The sequence below is a fragment of the Chiloscyllium plagiosum genome, chromosome 43, assembly GCF_004010195.1.
Source record: "Chiloscyllium plagiosum isolate BGI_BamShark_2017 chromosome 43, ASM401019v2, whole genome shotgun sequence".
Lineage (NCBI taxonomy): Eukaryota > Metazoa > Chordata > Chondrichthyes > Orectolobiformes > Hemiscylliidae > Chiloscyllium > Chiloscyllium plagiosum.
In genome coordinates this window covers 16,330,402-16,349,857 of record NC_057752.1, presented here as the reverse complement: position 1 = coordinate 16,349,857, position 19,456 = coordinate 16,330,402, and the positions used below count along the sequence as shown (strand labels likewise).

Below are 19,456 nucleotides of genomic sequence, written 5' to 3'. Positions count from 1 at the left end.
TTTCCACTCAATTACATCACTGGGTCAACAGCTCGTAGTAACTACAGATAGGCACGGGGTTAGAGACAGGGTAACACTCCCTCTACACTCTCCCCCATCACACACCCCCCAGGGACAGGGACAGCACGGGGTTAGAGACAGGGTAACACTCCCTCTACACTCTCCCCCATCACACACCCCCCAGGGACAGGGACAGCACGGGGTTAGAGACAGGGTAACACTCCCTCTACACTGTCCCCCATCAAACACTCCCAGGGACAGGGACAGCACGGGGCTAGAGACAGGGTAACACTCCCTCTACACTGTCCCCCATCAAACACTCCCAGGGACAGGGATAGCACGGGGTTAGAGACAGGGTAACACTCCCTCTACACTGTTCCCCATCAAACACTCCCAGGGACAGGGACAGCACGGGGTTAGATACAGAGTAAAGCTCCCTCTACACTGTCCCCATCAAACACTCCCAGGACAGGGACAGCACGGGGTTAGATACAGAGTAAAGCTTCCTCTACACTGTTCCCCCATCAAACACTCCCAGGGACAGGGACAGCATGAGGTTTGATACAGAGTAAAGCTCCCTCTACACTGTTCCCCATCAAACACTCCCAGGACAGGGACAGCATGAGGTTTGATACAGAGTAAAGCTCCCTCTACATTGTCCCCTATCAAACACTCCCAGGGACAGGGACAGCACGGAGTTTGACACAGAGTAACACTCCCTCTACACTGTCCCCATCAAACACTCCCAGGACAGGGACAGCACAGGGTTAGATACAGAGTAAAGCTCCCTTTACACCACTCTCAACAAGAACACAAAGTGTTCCTTCCACATCAGCGAGTGTGTATTATGTCCTGTCAGCCTATTGGAGTAACATGGTCTTGTGGCACACCAAGTGGCTGGAATGAGGCTCATTCCAACTGGAAGATGAGATTGGAGCCTACCACTAAGCTCACTGGAATGTGTTCAATGCACTTGGAGATTTGTATCCAATCAGATACCGCGCATCGGATTCAGGATCAAAGCAGTGGAAAAAACGGGGCTGGGTAAGGGGACAAAATACAAAATTAACCTACATTTACATAGCTCCCCACTGCCGGGGCATCTGAAAGCTGCTTAGCTGGACAGTAAAATGGTGAATTTATAAAGAATTAGTGCACACTATCCTCTGGAAAGGGCCGAGGATTGCCCCAGGAAAGAGGAAGCACAGCGAGTGGCTGGCTTGATGGGCCATGGTATCTGTGCTAGCCTCTGATCTATACGAGTCCCCATCTGTTTACATGCAGACAGTGGCTTGTTTCTTCGAGATCCACAAGGAAAGATCAAGTGTTATGACAGTGTAAACCACCTGATCATAACTGGAAGGTTTGATATAAAAAGACAGGTCTCATTGCTTCAATGTTGGTCCCGTGTATCTCATTAAATGGACTTTTTAAAAAGAAGTATAAAACAGATTGATTAACTACAAGATCAGAGGAGCGAACAGGTTGGAGAAGGGGTTGCAATCCAGGGCCAGAGTCCAAGGGCAATGCAGGACTGCTGAGACCGAAGGAAAAGACAAAGTTCAAAACACTAGCTGCGATTTCAGGGTCCTTTGGGCGGGTATGTGGGGTAATGCTAGTGAGGGAGGCCATGCAGTTACATAAACGGGCAGCTGGTCTGTGGAACCAGACCTTGAACAAGCTGGAATGTGTGCTGTTGCAGACCTGGAACACTGTTCAGTTTTGCCAGTGAGGCAGTCAGAGGAATTCATGATGCTTTGATTCTCTGTAATTTATATTATATATTCCATACTTCGATATATAAAGCCGTCTACGAGGTGCACCCGCCTTGATTATTGCTGCAAAATACTGATTAAGGATGCAGGCTTTTCGGTGTCGGCAACTTGGTAAGACGAGAAAGTTATCACAGTGCAGTCCGAGAGGGGGTAGTCAGGAGTTGGTCAGGAGTCCAAGAAACAAAATAACCGTGGCTGAAGGAGAAAACCATTACTGCTGGCCTGACTGTCCTTCATGCTCCCATCCTGATGCTCTGAATAATCTGGAAAATGGCTGCAACATGAAGTTGGGGGGGGAGGAGAGGGAGAAAAACAGACATGTTAGGAAGATGGAAAGGTAACCACTTTCATCTCTGACCTAGCTATTACCCACAATGTGCACGTTCCTGACAGACCCATCGATGCACAGACAGCAGACAGTCGAAAAGCCAGCATGGTGTGCCTTATCACCGTAGGGGCCTGCACTGTCATAAGCTCCTGACAGGTCAGCTACCACCATCTTCCACAACCAGTCACTGCACTTGGGTGGTCAGAAGGTTTGAATGATGAATAAAGGCTGGGACTTTTTCCACTGGAGTGCAGAAGGTTGAGAGGTGACCTGATAGAAGTTTATAAAATAACGAGGGGTATAGATAGAGTTCATGGTCACTGTCTTTTCCCTAGGATGGGGGATTTCAAGATTTGGGGCCACATTTTTAAGGAGACAGGAGAGAGATTTAAAGACATAAGAGGCAATTTCTTTACATAGAAGGTGGAATATGGGCGGCACGGTAGCACAGTGGTTAGCACTGCTGCCTCACAGCACCAGAGACCCGGGTTCAATTCCCGACTCAGGCGACTGACTGTGTGGAGTTTGCACGTTCTCCCCGTGTCTGTGTGGGTTTCCTCCGGGTGCTCCGGTTTCCTCCCACAGTCCAAAGATGTGCAGGTCAGGTGAATTGGCCATGCTAAATTGCCCGTAGTGTTTGGTAAGGGGTAAATGTAGGGGTAGGGGTGGGTTACGCTTTGGTGGGTCGGTGTGGACTTGTTGGGCCGAAGGGCCTGTTTCCACACTGTAATGTAATGTAATCTAACTTCCTGAGGAAGTGGTGGATGTGAGTACAGTCACAATGTTTAAAAGATATTTGGATGAGTATATGAAGAGGAAAGGTTTGGAGGGATATGGGCCAGGAACAGGCAGGTGGGACTAGTTTAGTCTGAGATTACATTCGGTATGGACTGGTTGGACCAAAGAGTCTGTTTCCGTGCTGTATGACTAAGTAAGGAAGCATGAGTTGTCTCTGTTTAGTGCAGGTGGACTGAGTTCATAGTGTTCCATGGAATTTAGCAGGTTAACAACCCATTTTCCTGCATGTTTAAAGGGAATTGGTTAGCGTGGGCAGCATTCCTAATAAAGGGCTTTTGCCCGAAATGTCAATTTTCCTCCTTCTCGGATGCTGCCTGACCTGCTGTGCTTTTCCAGCACCACTCTAATCTTGACTCTAATCTCCAGCATCTGCAGTACCCACTGTGGGCAGCAGTTGATCTTCCAGACGATCATCACCCTATAACTTGTCAAGATCGGGAGCTCCAAAGACTCAAAACTCTGAGTGAAGAGATTATTCCTCACATTGGTCAAGATGGCCAATTGCTTATCCCGAGACTATTACTGTGGTTGCCAGAGGGAACATTACGTTGCCACATTGCAAACTCCAGTGAAAATAAACCCACACGATTCAAGCTCAACTCAACTCAGCCCAAGGTGAATGAATCTCTAAGATTACATGGAGGGGGCTCAGAAAACGTTGATCAGGATGTTGCGGAAATGGAGGGTTTGAGTTATGGGGAAAAGCTGGATAGACTGGGACTCTTCTTTCACTGGAGTGGAGGAGGTTGAGACGTGGTTTATAGGTTTATAAAATCATGAGGTGAATAGCAAGAGTCTTTCCCTAAGTGGGGGCTTTCAATTCTAGGGGGTGTAATTTTAAGGTGAGAGGTGGAAGATTTAAAAAAAAGATATGTGGGATTCTTTATCGAATGGTGCTAACATGATGGACTGAATGGCGTGTACGCGTCTGTCTTTATGACAAAGGTGTTTGGGAAGGAGGTTCTGGTACAACCTTTTCTGAGCCCCCTCAGTGTAATCTAAAAATATCAATCCACTGCTTGCTTCAGAGTTTCTTGCTGTGCACATGTATGGAGGCAACGTCCTGCAGGCCGGGTTTTGGAGAACGAGGGGACACAGCTCGTTACAATTACAGCCGAGTGTTCCAGCAGTGACATTACACATGCTGTTTTTTTACACCAGGTGTGTTAGAAGTTTGGAACTCTTCCACATCAATCAGCAACCGAGGCTGCATCAATGATTAACTTTAAAATCAGAGATTGATGGAGTCTTGTTATCCAGAGTGATTCAGGATAAAAGAAAGTTGATGTGGAGGTTGGGGGGTGACGCGAGGGAAGGGGGTGATGTAGTGTGCGCAGACGTGCTGTTAGATCACACATCATGATGTAATTAAATGATGCAACAGTCATGATGCTAATGGTTTCCTCCAGGTCCCGGTGATTACTGATTAAATTTAAACTGTCTCACTAATGCCCCAAACAATCGGGCTGACGACTGACACCCAGGTCATTGGTGAGGTCTTGGCCAATCATCCTAATTTCCTTGGTGCCACATTTCTCTAACAGTACCTTCCAAACCCACGGCCACTTCCATCTAGAAGGACAAGGGGCAGCAGATACACGGAACCCCACCCCCTGCAAGTTCCCCTCCGAGCCCCTCACCATCCCGACTTGGAAATATATCCCCGTTCCCTCAGTGTGGCTGGGTCAGAATCCTGGGATTCCCTCCCTCAGGGACATTGTGGGTCTACCCTCCAGCACATGGACTGCAGCAGCAAGGGGGGGGGACGACGAACGGGTAAAAATGTTTGCTGGCCAATAACACTGACATCCTACAAATGAATTTTAAATACATTCGTTGTGATTGGTATTAAATTGTCAGCGTTAGCTGATAGCACGTTTAAAACAGATCTGGATGAGTAACAGAAGGGAAAGAATTTACATAAGAACAGGGATATGGCACTATTTAAGGAAGTATAGGCAAGGAAGGGCTGAATGATCTCCTTCTGCTATAATTCTATGAATTCTGACAGACACTGAATGGGAGCAAAAGAAAGACCCACCTGATCCACAGACCACAAATACAAACAATGCCAGCAACCAGGGGGCTACTGGAGCCCTCTCCTCTTGAAGGGGTCTCTGGAAAGCAAGACAGCGAGAGTGAGTGTGAATAGGGTCTGCCCTGCTCGCCTGACCAAGGTCCACCCTGACACACACAGGGTCACAGCGCTGCGGTCACTTGATTCACACAAACCAACACAACCCACATGTTCCAGTGCACCAGCAGCAAACGTCCACTGCTCTGCGGGAACTCATTGACATCAAGAACATAGAGGCCCAGTGGTTAGCACTGCTGCCTCACAGCGCCAGGGACCCGGATTTCATTCCAGCCTCAGGTAACTGTCTGTATGGAGTTTGCACGTCCATACCCAGTGTCTGCGTGGGTTTGCTCTCTCAGTCCAAAGGTGTGCAGGTTAGGATGGGCTAGCCATGGGAAATTGTCCCATAGTGTCCAGGGATGTGCATATTAGGTTGGATTGGCCATGGGAAATTGTCCCATAGTACCCAGGGAAATGTGGGGTTTCAGGAATTGCCGTGTAGACCTAAATGTGTCGAATGGCCTGCTTCCGCATTGGTGGGGATTCTGTGATATTCTGTGATGGAAAGGAAATGCAGAGGAATATGGAGGGGGATGGGGGAGGTGGAGGTGGGGCATCCAGTACAGTCCTGACACAGAACATACAAAGACACAGCTTTACTAGAACTCTACCTCACTGCCTCTGGGGTGCCCGACGTGGGATCAGATGCTCACAGAGGTGCAGCCACACTTGGCATAGGGAGATCCCACATGCCACTACTTCACAACCACTGGGACGGCAACGTTCAATGTTGTAGGGGGGGGGGTGCAGGGGTGAAGAATACGGCCTGTCCAAACCCGGACTGTGGGACTGGTGGTGGTGGGGCGTTTATAACCGAGCCAAGGTGTGCGGGTCTGTGGGGGCGCCGCACTGCCGCTGGTTGCTGAGGTGGCAGTTGGACAAAGCCCCGCCCTCAGCGCCCGCCCGGTCCTGATTGGCGGTGGACAAGAGGGGGTAGGCGGCGCCCGGTTGACTGACGCGAGCTGCCGCCAATGGGAGGACACGGGCCCGGCGCCCATTGGCGCGCGCGGCTGTCAATCGGCGCGGTGGCGTCATCGCGCAGTGGCCACGTAAACAACCGTCTCTCCGGTCGAGGCGACGGGGACATTCACACTCGGAGGGGGTCCAGCCCCGCTCACTGTCACCCCGGCCAAAATCACCCGCGACTCACGGTGCTCCGGGCCACATTGCCCCGCTGGGTGATGTTTTTACTGTGCTTCTCGTTGGCCATGCGAATCCGCTGCTTTGCCACCATCTCCGCCTCTGGGCTTGAGTCCTCACAGCTACCGAACGACGACCTGAGGCGCGAGAGAGAGAGAGAGGCGGGTACAGGAACCGGAAACGTCCCCATCGATACCGCCCACTCCCGGAAAGCCCGGGTTCCGATTGGACCTGCGCCCGCCATTCAAATGTAGCCCCGCCCATATGTCTTTCCGATTGGTGGAACCCCACCCCCGTACCCCGAACCATCAGCTCCAACGCCCGCCTACTGCGCCGAGCTGACGTCTGTGACGAGACAGGACGTCCCGCCTTCCCCGAGGGGCCGCCCGCATTGGCGGAGGAGCCGTCCATCAGAAAGGCCGCCCCACCCCACCCGCAGCGGCGACTGTTGCAATTGGCGGCGCGTGTGTCCGTCAACACCAGGGCCCGCCTTCCCGCGCGCCACACCGCTGGCCCCCATTGGTCCCTTGTGCTTGTCTCAAGGCTCCGCCCACGTGTCCAGAAGAGGCCATTCTGCCCGCGCCCATCATTCTTGAACAACACGAATCGGCCTGTTCCTCGCTTTTATGACATTTGTTTGGAGCAGCTGGGACTAGAACCTGGCCCAGAGGTAGAGGCACTACCACCACAATTGGTCAGTAGTCCCTTACCTCAATTTAACTGGCAACTGGGCCCCTGGCACAACAGGCAGTGCTGGGATCTGAACAGCACCTCTAATGATGCAGCCAGTGCCTTAGCCACAGCACGGCACAACATCGATCACATCTAAGTCTGACACAAGCCTCAACTTCTCTTTCACGTCAGCTTCTCATCACCTCAATTTCCCTGGTATTTCTGCTTCCCCCTTTAAATACTAGCTCTCCACAACTCAGGGTTACGGTAGCCTGTAACCATCTGGTAGAAAGTGGGGTTACCGGGTTTGGGTGGGGGAGGGACAGTCTGTAGGATTTCTATTCTATTCCAGAATAAATTCCTTCCCTTCTCAGTGCTCCCCAGCTACTGTACCTGTGTTCCATAGTTTGAGCTTCCCCCTCCCCTCCTTCCCGACCGCCAACCAGCATTGTGCAGATGCCTTCCCAGCATCTACTTTGAGAGGTCCTCCAATGTATCATTCCAGTGAGAGACAGCCCCTTCAGGGACTGAATCCCAGTGAGAGTCAGCCCCTTCAGGGACTGTGTCCCAGTGAGAGTCAGCACCTTCAGGAACTGTGTCCCAGTGAGAGTCAGTCCCTTCTGGGACTGTATCCCAGTGAGAGACAGCACCTTCAGGAACTGTATCCCAGAGAGAGACAGCACCTTCAGGAACTGTACCCCAGAGAGAGTCAGTCCCTTCAGGAACTGTATCCTAGTGAGAGACAGCACCTTCAGGAACTGTATCCCAGAGAGAGTCAGTCCCTTCAGGAACTGTAACCCAGTGAGAGTCAGTCCCTCAGGAACTGTATCCCAGTGAGAGTCAGTCCCTTCAGGAACTGTATCCCAGTGAGAGGCAGCACCTTCAGGAACTGTATCCCAGTGAGAGTCAGTCCCTTCAGGAACTGTATCCCAGTGAGAGTCACCACCTTCAGGAACTGTATCCCAGTGAGAGTCAGACCCTTCAGGAACTGTCTCCCAGTGAGAGTCAGCCCCTTCAGGAACTGTATCCCAGTGAGAGTCAGCACCTTCAGGAACTGTATCCCAGTGAGAGTCAGCCCCTTCAGGAACTGTATCCCAGTGAGAGTCAGTCCCTTCAGGAACTGTATCCCAGTGAGAGTCAGCCCCTTCAGGAACTGTATCCCAGTGAGAGTCAGCCCCTTCAGGAACTGTATCCCAGTGAGAGTCAGCCCCTTCAGGAACTGTATCCCAGTGAGAGTCAGCCCCTTCAGGAACTGTATCCCAGTGAGAGTCAGCCCCTTCAGGAACTGTATCCCAGTGAGAGTCAGCCCCTTCAGGAACTGTATCCCAGTGAGAGTCAGCCCCTTCAGGAACTGTATCCCAGTGAGAGTCAGCCCCTTCAGGAACTGTATCCCAGTGAGAGTCAGCCCCTTCAGGAACTGTATCCCAGTGAGAGTCAGCCCCTTCAGGAACTGTATCCCAGTGAGAGTCAGCCCCTTCAGGAACTGTATCCCAGTGAGAGTCAGCCCCTTCAGGAACTGTATCCCAGTGAGAGTCAGCCCCTTCAGGAACTGTATCCCAGTGAGAGTCAGCCCCTTCAGGAACTGTATCCCAGTGAGAGTCAGCCCCTTCAGGAACTGTATCCCAGTGAGAGTCAGCCCCTTCAGGAACTGTATCCCAGTGAGAGTCAGCCCCTTCAGGAACTGTATCCCAGTGAGAGTCAGCCCCTTCAGGAACTGTATCCCAGTGAGAGTCAGCACCTTCAGGAACTGTATCCCAGTGAGAGTCAGCCCCTTCAGGAACTGTATCCCAGTGAGAGTCAGCCCCTTCAGGAACTGTATCCCAGTGAGAGTCAGCCCCTTCAGGAACTGTATCCCAGTGAGAGTCAGCCCCTTCAGGAACTGTATCCCAGTGAGAGTCAGCCCCTTCAGGAACTGTATCCCAGTGAGAGTCAGCCCCTTCAGGAACTGTATCCCAGTGAGAGTCAGCCCCTTCAGGAACTGTATCCCAGTGAGAGTCAGCCCCTTCAGGAACTGTATCCCAGTGAGAGTCAGCCCCTTCAGGAACTGTATCCCAGTGAGAGTCAGCCCCTTCAGGAACTGTATCCCAGTGAGAGTCAGCCCCTTCAGGAACTGTATCCCAGTGAGAGTCAGCCCCTTCAGGAACTGTATCCCAGTGAGAGTCAGCCCCTTCAGGAACTGTATCCCAGTGAGAGTCAGCCCCTTCAGGAACTGTATCCCAGTGAGAGTCAGCCCCTTCAGGAACTGTATCCCAGTGAGAGTCAGCCCCTTCAGGAACTGTATCCCAGTGAGAGTCAGCCCCTTCAGGAACTGTATCCCAGTGAGAGTCAGCCCCTTCAGGAACTGTATCCCAGTGAGAGTCAGCACCTTCAGGAACTGTATCCCAGTGAGAGTCAGCCCCTTCAGGAACTGTATCCCAGTGAGAGTCAGCCCCTTCAGGAACTGTATCCCAGTGAGAGTCAGCCCCTTCAGGAACTGTATCCCAGTGAGAGTCAGCCCCTTCAGGAACTGTATCCCAGTGAGAGTCAGCCCCTTCAGGAACTGTATCCCAGTGAGAGTCAGCCCCTTCAGGAACTGTATCCCAGTGAGAGTCAGCCCCTTCAGGAACTGTATCCCAGTGAGAGTCAGCCCCTTCAGGAACTGTATCCCAGTGAGAGTCAGCCCCTTCAGGAACTGTATCCCAGTGAGAGTCAGCCCCTTCAGGAACTGTATCCCAGTGAGAGTCAGCCCCTTCAGGAACTGTATCCCAGTGAGAGTCAGCCCCTTCAGGAACTGTATCCCAGTGAGAGTCAGCCCCTTCAGGAACTGTATCCCAGTGAGAGTCAGCCCCTTCAGGAACTGTATCCCAGTGAGAGTCAGCCCCTTCAGGAACTGTATCCCAGTGAGAGTCAGCCCCTTCAGGAACTGTATCCCAGTGAGAGTCAGCCCCTTCAGGAACTGTATCCCAGTGAGAGTCAGCCCCTTCAGGAACTGTATCCCAGTGAGAGTCAGCACCTTCAGGAACTGTATCCCAGTGAGAGTCAGCCCCTTCAGGAACTGTATCCCAGTGAGAGTCAGCCCCTTCAGGAACTGTATCCCAGTGAGAGTCAGCCCCTTCAGGAACTGTATCCCAGTGAGAGTCAGCCCCTTCAGGAACTGTATCCCAGTGAGAGTCAGCCCCTTCAGGAACTGTATCCCAGTGAGAGTCAGCCCCTTCAGGAACTGTATCCCAGTGAGAGTCAGCCCCTTCAGGAACTGTATCCCAGTGAGAGTCAGCCCCTTCAGGAACTGTATCCCAGTGAGAGTCAGCCCCTTCAGGAACTGTATCCCAGTGAGAGTCAGCCCCTTCAGGAACTGTATCCCAGTGAGAGTCAGCCCCTTCAGGAACTGTATCCCAGTGAGAGTCAGCCCCTTCAGGAACTGTATCCCAGTGAGAGTCAGCCCCTTCAGGAACTGTATCCCAGTGAGAGTCAGCCCCTTCAGGAACTGTATCCCAGTGAGAGTCAGCCCCTTCAGGAACTGTATCCCAGTGAGAGTCAGCCCCTTCAGGAACTGTATCCCAGTGAGAGTCAGCCCCTTCAGGAACTGTATCCCAGTGAGAGTCAGCCCCTTCAGGAACTGTATCCCAGTGAGAGTCAGCACCTTCAGGAACTGTATCCCAGTGAGAGTCAGCCCCTTCAGGAACTGTATCCCAGTGAGAGTCAGCCCCTTCAGGAACTGTATCCCAGTGAGAGTCAGCCCCTTCAGGAACTGTATCCCAGTGAGAGTCAGCCCCTTCAGGAACTGTATCCCAGTGAGAGTCAGCCCCTTCAGGAACTGTATCCCAGTGAGAGTCAGCCCCTTCAGGAACTGTATCCCAGTGAGAGTCAGCCCCTTCAGGAACTGTATCCCAGTGAGAGTCAGCCCCTTCAGGAACTGTATCCCAGTGAGAGTCAGCCCCTTCAGGAACTGTATCCCAGTGAGAGTCAGCCCCTTCAGGAACTGTATCCCAGTGAGAGTCAGCCCCTTCAGGAACTGTATCCCAGTGAGAGTCAGCCCCTTCAGGAACTGTATCCCAGTGAGAGTCAGCCCCTTCAGGAACTGTATCCCAGTGAGAGTCAGCCCCTTCAGGAACTGTATCCCAGTGAGAGTCAGCCCCTTCAGGAACTGTATCCCAGTGAGAGTCAGCCCCTTCAGGAACTGTATCCCAGTGAGAGTCAGCCCCTTCAGGAACTGTATCCCAGTGAGAGTCAGCCCCTTCAGGAACTGTATCCCAGTGAGAGTCAGCACCTTCAGGAACTGTATCCCAGTGAGAGTCAGCCCCTTCAGGAACTGTATCCCAGTGAGAGTCAGCCCCTTCAGGAACTGTATCCCAGTGAGAGTCAGCCCCTTCAGGAACTGTATCCCAGTGAGAGTCAGCCCCTTCAGGAACTGTATCCCAGTGAGAGTCAGCCCCTTCAGGAACTGTATCCCAGTGAGAGTCAGCCCCTTCAGGAACTGTATCCCAGTGAGAGTCAGCCCCTTCAGGAACTGTATCCCAGTGAGAGTCAGCCCCTTCAGGAACTGTATCCCAGTGAGAGTCAGCCCCTTCAGGAACTGTATCCCAGTGAGAGTCAGCCCCTTCAGGAACTGTATCCCAGTGAGAGTCAGCCCCTTCAGGAACTGTATCCCAGTGAGAGTCAGCCCCTTCAGGAACTGTATCCCAGTGAGAGTCAGCCCCTTCAGGAACTGTATCCCAGTGAGAGTCAGCCCCTTCAGGAACTGTATCCCAGTGAGAGTCAGCCCCTTCAGGAACTGTATCCCAGTGAGAGTCAGCCCCTTCAGGAACTGTATCCCAGTGAGAGTCAGCCCCTTCAGGAACTGTATCCCAGTGAGAGTCAGCCCCTTCAGGAACTGTATCCCAGTGAGAGTCAGCACCTTCAGGAACTGTATCCCAGTGAGAGTCAGCCCCTTCAGGAACTGTATCCCAGTGAGAGTCAGCCCCTTCAGGAACTGTATCCCAGTGAGAGTCAGCCCCTTCAGGAACTGTATCCCAGTGAGAGTCAGCCCCTTCAGGAACTGTATCCCAGTGAGAGTCAGCCCCTTCAGGAACTGTATCCCAGTGAGAGTCAGCCCCTTCAGGAACTGTATCCCAGTGAGAGTCAGCCCCTTCAGGAACTGTATCCCAGTGAGAGTCAGCCCCTTCAGGAACTGTATCCCAGTGAGAGTCAGCCCCTTCAGGAACTGTATCCCAGTGAGAGTCAGCCCCTTCAGGAACTGTATCCCAGTGAGAGTCAGCCCCTTCAGGAACTGTATCCCAGTGAGAGTCAGCCCCTTCAGGAACTGTATCCCAGTGAGAGTCAGCCCCTTCAGGAACTGTATCCCAGTGAGAGTCAGCCCCTTCAGGAACTGTATCCCAGTGAGAGTCAGCCCCTTCAGGAACTGTATCCCAGTGAGAGTCAGCCCCTTCAGGAACTGTATCCCAGTGAGAGTCAGCCCCTTCAGGAACTGTATCCCAGTGAGAGTCAGCCCCTTCAGGAACTGTATCCCAGTGAGAGTCAGCACCTTCAGGAACTGTATCCCAGTGAGAGTCAGCCCCTTCAGGAACTGTATCCCAGTGAGAGTCAGCCCCTTCAGGAACTGTATCCCAGTGAGAGTCAGCCCCTTCAGGAACTGTATCCCAGTGAGAGTCAGCCCCTTCAGGAACTGTATCCCAGTGAGAGTCAGCCCCTTCAGGAACTGTATCCCAGTGAGAGTCAGCCCCTTCAGGAACTGTATCCCAGTGAGAGTCAGCCCCTTCAGGAACTGTATCCCAGTGAGAGTCAGCCCCTTCAGGAACTGTATCCCAGTGAGAGTCAGCCCCTTCAGGAACTGTATCCCAGTGAGAGTCAGCCCCTTCAGGAACTGTATCCCAGTGAGAGTCAGCCCCTTCAGGAACTGTATCCCAGTGAGAGTCAGCCCCTTCAGGAACTGTATCCCAGTGAGAGTCAGCCCCTTCAGGAACTGTATCCCAGTGAGAGTCAGCCCCTTCAGGAACTGTATCCCAGTGAGAGTCAGCCCCTTCAGGAACTGTATCCCAGTGAGAGTCAGCCCCTTCAGGAACTGTATCCCAGTGAGAGTCAGCCCCTTCAGGAACTGTATCCCAGTGAGAGTCAGCCCCTTCAGGAACTGTATCCCAGTGAGAGTCAGCACCTTCAGGAACTGTATCCCAGTGAGAGTCAGCCCCTTCAGGAACTGTATCCCAGTGAGAGTCAGCCCCTTCAGGAACTGTATCCCAGTGAGAGTCAGCCCCTTCAGGAACTGTATCCCAGTGAGAGTCAGCCCCTTCAGGAACTGTATCCCAGTGAGAGTCAGCCCCTTCAGGAACTGTATCCCAGTGAGAGTCAGCCCCTTCAGGAACTGTATCCCAGTGAGAGTCAGCCCCTTCAGGAACTGTATCCCAGTGAGAGTCAGCCCCTTCAGGAACTGTATCCCAGTGAGAGTCAGCCCCTTCAGGAACTGTATCCCAGTGAGAGTCAGCCCCTTCAGGAACTGTATCCCAGTGAGAGTCAGCCCCTTCAGGAACTGTATCCCAGTGAGAGTCAGCCCCTTCAGGAACTGTATCCCAGTGAGAGTCAGCCCCTTCAGGAACTGTATCCCAGTGAGAGTCAGCCCCTTCAGGAACTGTATCCCAGTGAGAGTCAGCCCCTTCAGGAACTGTATCCCAGTGAGAGTCAGCCCCTTCAGGAACTGTATCCCAGTGAGAGTCAGCCCCTTCAGGAACTGTATCCCAGTGAGAGTCAGCCCCTTCAGGAACTGTATCCCAGTGAGAGTCAGCACCTTCAGGAACTGTATCCCAGTGAGAGTCAGCCCCTTCAGGAACTGTATCCCAGTGAGAGTCAGCCCCTTCAGGAACTGTATCCCAGTGAGAGTCAGCCCCTTCAGGAACTGTATCCCAGTGAGAGTCAGCCCCTTCAGGAACTGTATCCCAGTGAGAGTCAGCCCCTTCAGGAACTGTATCCCAGTGAGAGTCAGCCCCTTCAGGAACTGTATCCCAGTGAGAGTCAGCCCCTTCAGGAACTGTATCCCAGTGAGAGTCAGCCCCTTCAGGAACTGTATCCCAGTGAGAGTCAGCCCCTTCAGGAACTGTATCCCAGTGAGAGTCAGCCCCTTCAGGAACTGTATCCCAGTGAGAGTCAGCCCCTTCAGGAACTGTATCCCAGTGAGAGTCAGCCCCTTCAGGAACTGTATCCCAGTGAGAGTCAGCCCCTTCAGGAACTGTATCCCAGTGAGAGTCAGCCCCTTCAGGAACTGTATCCCAGTGAGAGTCAGCCCCTTCAGGAACTGTATCCCAGTGAGAGTCAGCCCCTTCAGGAACTGTATCCCAGTGAGAGTCAGCCCCTTCAGGAACTGTATCCCAGTGAGAGTCAGCCCCTTCAGGAACTGTATCCCAGTGAGAGTCAGCACCTTCAGGAACTGTATCCCAGTGAGAGTCAGCCCCTTCAGGAACTGTATCCCAGTGAGAGTCAGCCCCTTCAGGAACTGTATCCCAGTGAGAGTCAGCCCCTTCAGGAACTGTATCCCAGTGAGAGTCAGCCCCTTCAGGAACTGTATCCCAGTGAGAGTCAGCCCCTTCAGGAACTGTATCCCAGTGAGAGTCAGCCCCTTCAGGAACTGTATCCCAGTGAGAGTCAGCCCCTTCAGGAACTGTATCCCAGTGAGAGTCAGCCCCTTCAGGAACTGTATCCCAGTGAGAGTCAGCCCCTTCAGGAACTGTATCCCAGTGAGAGTCAGCCCCTTCAGGAACTGTATCCCAGTGAGAGTCAGCCCCTTCAGGAACTGTATCCCAGTGAGAGTCAGCCCCTTCAGGAACTGTATCCCAGTGAGAGTCAGCCCCTTCAGGAACTGTATCCCAGTGAGAGTCAGCCCCTTCAGGAACTGTATCCCAGTGAGAGTCAGCCCCTTCAGGAACTGTATCCCAGTGAGAGTCAGCCCCTTCAGGAACTGTATCCCAGTGAGAGTCAGCCCCTTCAGGAACTGTATCCCAGTGAGAGTCAGCCCCTTCAGGAACTGTATCCCAGTGAGAGTCAGCACCTTCAGGAACTGTATCCCAGTGAGAGTCAGCCCCTTCAGGAACTGTATCCCAGTGAGAGTCAGCCCCTTCAGGAACTGTATCCCAGTGAGAGTCAGCCCCTTCAGGAACTGTATCCCAGTGAGAGTCAGCCCCTTCAGGAACTGTATCCCAGTGAGAGTCAGCCCCTTCAGGAACTGTATCCCAGTGAGAGTCAGCCCCTTCAGGAACTGTATCCCAGTGAGAGTCAGCCCCTTCAGGAACTGTATCCCAGTGAGAGTCAGCCCCTTCAGGAACTGTATCCCAGTGAGAGTCAGCCCCTTCAGGAACTGTATCCCAGTGAGAGTCAGCCCCTTCAGGAACTGTATCCCAGTGAGAGTCAGCCCCTTCAGGAACTGTATCCCAGTGAGAGTCAGCCCCTTCAGGAACTGTATCCCAGTGAGAGTCAGCCCCTTCAGGAACTGTATCCCAGTGAGAGTCAGCCCCTTCAGGAACTGTATCCCAGTGAGAGTCAGCCCCTTCAGGAACTGTATCCCAGTGAGAGTCAGCCCCTTCAGGAACTGTATCCCAGTGAGAGTCAGCCCCTTCAGGAACTGTATCCCAGTGAGAGTCAGCCCCTTCAGGAACTGTATCCCAGTGAGAGTCAGCACCTTCAGGAACTGTATCCCAGTGAGAGTCAGCCCCTTCAGGAACTGTATCCCAGTGAGAGTCAGCCCCTTCAGGAACTGTATCCCAGTGAGAGTCAGCCCCTTCAGGAACTGTATCCCAGTGAGAGTCAGCCCCTTCAGGAACTGTATCCCAGTGAGAGTCAGCCCCTTCAGGAACTGTATCCCAGTGAGAGTCAGCCCCTTCAGGAACTGTATCCCAGTGAGAGTCAGCCCCTTCAGGAACTGTATCCCAGTGAGAGTCAGCCCCTTCAGGAACTGTATCCCAGTGAGAGTCAGCCCCTTCAGGAACTGTATCCCAGTGAGAGTCAGCCCCTGAGGGGTGCGGGATGTTTGGGGGGAGGGGTGCAGCATGTTTGGGGAGTGTGAGGTGGGGGATATTTGGAGGAATTGCTTGGGTTAACCCGCCCTGATTTGCAGGGAGCAGTAAATCGTGTGGAGACATTCATAAAGAGCGAAGGGTGATGTGGGGACGATTGGAGGTGGTGAATGATTAACAGAAATCAGGGGACACAGATTAGACCGAGTACATCAGGGATTAGCTATTAATTTCTGAACAGCACCAAAGCAATGGGCAGTTTGAACAATCGAAGACTGGGAGTCTGAATAAACAAACAAGCAAAGTGAATGGCAGCGGAGGGGAATGAGATGGGCCTGTTCCATCGCGTATCTGATCTGTTTTCCATCGGGGCTATGACTATCTCCGAGGCTGACCTCCTGACTGAATGCTCCGTTTCCAGAGGCAGCTCTTGTGCTCCCAGTCTGATGTGGCTACCAGAGGCTTCAGCCCCCACAGCAATGGACAGCCAATGCCAGGAGGACATGGAGAAGACCTTTCAGCATCTGATCCACCACCTGGGAGGCAGGGAGGCAGTGCTGGTGGTGGGAGACATCTACACCAGTGGCAACCAGTGCGAGAGAGGGAGACTGTGCCGGGAGCTGGCTCAGGATCTGTTCCAAAGGAGCCTGGGCTCCCACAGGGAGCTCAGCGAGGGAGCCACTCGCGAGGGGTCTACAGCTCCAGGTTACTCCATCTGCCCGGCAAGATCGCGATCCATCACTGCCAAACTCATCCTTTTCGTCTTTCGTGAGGAATGGCTGAAACAGCAGGAGGGCAGGGCGACGGTCAGAGAGATCCTGAAAGATGTGAGACAGCGGTGCCAGCTCTTTGCCCCCACGGTGCTGGGGCTGATTTACTGTCAGAGCGACGACACAGAGATCTCTGAATGCCTAACACTGCTGGCACACTCTATGGCTGAGATTTTCCGTATTCCACACACCAGAGCACCAGCCTGTGTCAGCGCCTACATCAAATCCAGACCTTCCTCCATCCTGAACACCAAGAGGCTGATTTGTGAGTTGCTGACCTCCAGTGATACAGGTGAGACTGTGTCCTTGCCCCTGAGCTAAAGGTAAGGGTAACGCAACAGGGTACTTCCCACCAAGGTTTCACTCAGGGCAGGGAATCCCTGTGGAATTATCTCTCCCAGTGGGTGCTGGAGGCTCAGTGTTGACTGTGTTCAAGAGAAGTTGATGGATATTTTGGAAATTAGGGGATATTGGGACAAGGCAGGAATGTGGAATTCGGGTGAATGGCAAAACAGTCTGGATGGGCCAAATGGCCTACTCCTGTCTTGATCATGTTACAATGCTGGGGTGTGGATCAGCTACCTCAGCCAGGACTGAATTTGACAGGGCAGTGCCATAACTGAGAGATTACAGTCACCAGGAAACAGCTAGACTTGGAATCTTGGGGGACAGTGAAAGAGAGAGACAGACAGACAGAGAGAGAGACAGACAATCAGAGAGGGAGAGAGACTGGGCGAGAGAGAGAGAGTGTGAGAGGGAGAGAGAGCGAGGCAGAGAGAGAGAGAGAGAGAGAGCGAGGCAGAGAGAGAGCAGGCAGAGAAAGAGAGAGAGAGAGAGAGACAGCGAGAAACAAACCCAACAGAGGGATGATGTGGAGGAGCCGGTGTTGGACTAGGACGGACTAAGTAAAAATCACACAACACCAGGTTATAGTCCCAACAGGTTCATTTGGAAGCACTAGCTCTCGGAGCACTGCTCCTTCATCAGGTAGATGTGAAGCAGGATCAGAGGACACAGCATTTATAGCAACACTGTCATGCAACTGAAATGATATATTGAACAAACCAAGACTGCAGCATGACACTGTAATCTGTTAGGCCATAACCTGGTGTTGTGGGATTGTTAACAAAGAGAGAGAGCTAACACAGTTGTTAATGACAATGAGCTGACAGAGAATGAAAGATAACAGAGAGAGAAAGAGAGAGATTGAGCTGACAGAGAAAGAGAGAGCAGACAGAGAGAGGGAGAGCTAACAGAGTGAGAGCTAACACAGTTGTTAATGATGAAGAGCTGACAGAGAATGAAAGACAACAGAGAGTGAGAGAGCGGTCAGGCAGACCTAACAGTGAGGGAGAAAGGGATATCACGAGAAATAGGTTGTGTATAGGGCATGAAGAGTTTGCCTGCAGATATAAGAGGGACTCCAGTTTCAGTTCTGAATTGTGAACATGTATTCCTGTTTAAGGTTGTGAATGCAGTTGTCTTGTTTGCCTGTGGAATGCCCATTGAGGGCAGTAAGCTGGTGAGTGACTCTGAGGAGTTAGTAACTTACACCCGGGAGCTCCTGTACCGATTAATGACATATCAGATTCCTCAATTTCAAGAAATGAACTTCAGTCAACATGGAATCTTTCAAATTGGCTTTTCTTTTTGTAAATGATCAGAGTATTGCAAAGATGGCTTCCACAGGTCAGATGGCTTGTGCTGTCAATTCAGAAGGAGCATCATTGTCTCAGATGGATAATAGGATGCATTCCAGACTTATCCTGAGACCTGCAGAAGGCATTCCACAATTGATTGGCTTTCTTCCGAAACAAAGGTGGTGATTGTCTTCATCTTCAGCTGAGAGCAATATCTTTAAACAATTAACTTGGACAATCAACCTGACACCAGCACCCCCAGGTTCAGAAAGAAGCAGTCACATGGTGAGGCGGCGCCATGTTTGTCCCTTTGTTACGTTGTCCATGGGTGGAGACCAGTGCAGTGGATGTGGCAGGTCCACCATATAACACTGTACCCATTCCCCAATCCGGCTGACTGACCCCTTGGTAAGCAGCAAGTCCACCCCTTCACCAGAATCCTGAAACTATTCCAACTTACGCTCAAACCGCAGGAAAGCTGGTGTCTTCAAATCCACTGCGTGTACTTTCCAGGGTGAGACAATCATGTGATTTGTGTCCAACGCGGAGGCAGTGGTGACTGTAGATGCTGGAGGGACCATTGTTGATGAAGTGTGGTGTTGGAAAGGTTTCAGGCCGGACCCTCCTCCCGTTGGACCTTTGTCCAGTTTGCCACCTGGTATTCGAGTCCCGGAGCAGGGATGTGTTGGTGCAGTGATACAGTGGAGACCACCCCTGGAATACTGTGTGCAGCCTGGTCTCCTTTTCCGAGGAAGGATGTTGTTACTCTCGAGGGAGTGCAGGGAAGGTTTTCCCAGGCTGATCCCGGGGACGGTGGGATTGACGGATGAGGAGAGATTGACCAGGTTAGGATTGTTCCCATTGGAGCTCAGACAAGACGGGGAATCTCACAGAGACTTCTAAAGCTCTAACAGGGTCAGACAGGACAGATGCAGGGAGAGCATGTACCGAGAGCATGATGTTCTGAACATGCACCACGTTCCCTGCCTACAGCCACTGGGACCATGCCCTGGGGAGAGGATTGACTGAAATCATAAAGAGATCGGCTTCACCCTGACAGAGGGCAGGATGTGATTAAACTGAATGGCTGCGAGAATCAAACCAGTTTCAGAACTCCTCTTCGATTCTGTCAATATTCTGCAGTGCTGACTGCATTTCTATATCACTTGTCACATCCTCAGAAGCTCTTAACGAGCTTTACACCTCGTGAAATACTTAATGAAGTGG

The 19,456-nt window shown here is 52.2% G+C and overlaps 2 protein-coding genes across 2 annotated transcripts; one reads left to right on the top strand and one right to left on the bottom strand.

Moving 5' to 3' along the window:
- Positions 1-702: 702 nt before the first annotated feature.
- On the bottom strand, positions 703-6,347 carry LOC122543415 (stress-associated endoplasmic reticulum protein 2). Its single transcript, XM_043682128.1, has 3 exons — positions 6,189-6,347; positions 4,943-5,018; positions 703-2,049 (listed from the first exon to the last, which is right to left on the bottom strand). The coding sequence occupies exons 1-3, from the start codon at positions 6,270-6,272 to the stop codon at positions 2,009-2,011; spliced, it is 201 nt and encodes a 66-aa protein (XP_043538063.1). The 5' UTR covers positions 6,273-6,347; the 3' UTR covers positions 703-2,008.
- A 9,570-nt stretch (positions 6,348-15,917) lies between these two features.
- Positions 15,918-17,313, top strand: LOC122543413. The gene has a single exon (XM_043682124.1). The coding sequence runs from the start codon at positions 16,128-16,130 to the stop codon at positions 16,908-16,910; it is 783 nt and encodes a 260-aa protein (XP_043538059.1). The 5' UTR covers positions 15,918-16,127; the 3' UTR covers positions 16,911-17,313.
- The last annotated feature ends 2,143 nt before the right edge of the window (positions 17,314-19,456 follow it).

Coding starts and splice junctions, on each gene's coding strand:
- LOC122543413 (XM_043682124.1), top strand. CDS start 16,128: ATGGCAGCGGAGGGGAATGAGATGGGCCTGTTCCATCGCGTATCTGAT.
- LOC122543415 (XM_043682128.1), bottom strand. CDS start 6,272: ATGGTGGCAAAGCAGCGGATTCGCATGGCCAACGAGAAGCACAGTAAA. Junction 5,019..6,188: donor GCAATGTGGCCCGGAGCACC/GTGAGTCGCGGG, acceptor CTTGCTTTCCAG/AGACCCCTTCAAGAGGAGAG. Junction 2,050..4,942: donor ATTTGTGGTCTGTGGATCAG/GTGGGTCTTTCT, acceptor TTCATGTTGCAG/CCATTTTCCAGATTATTCAG.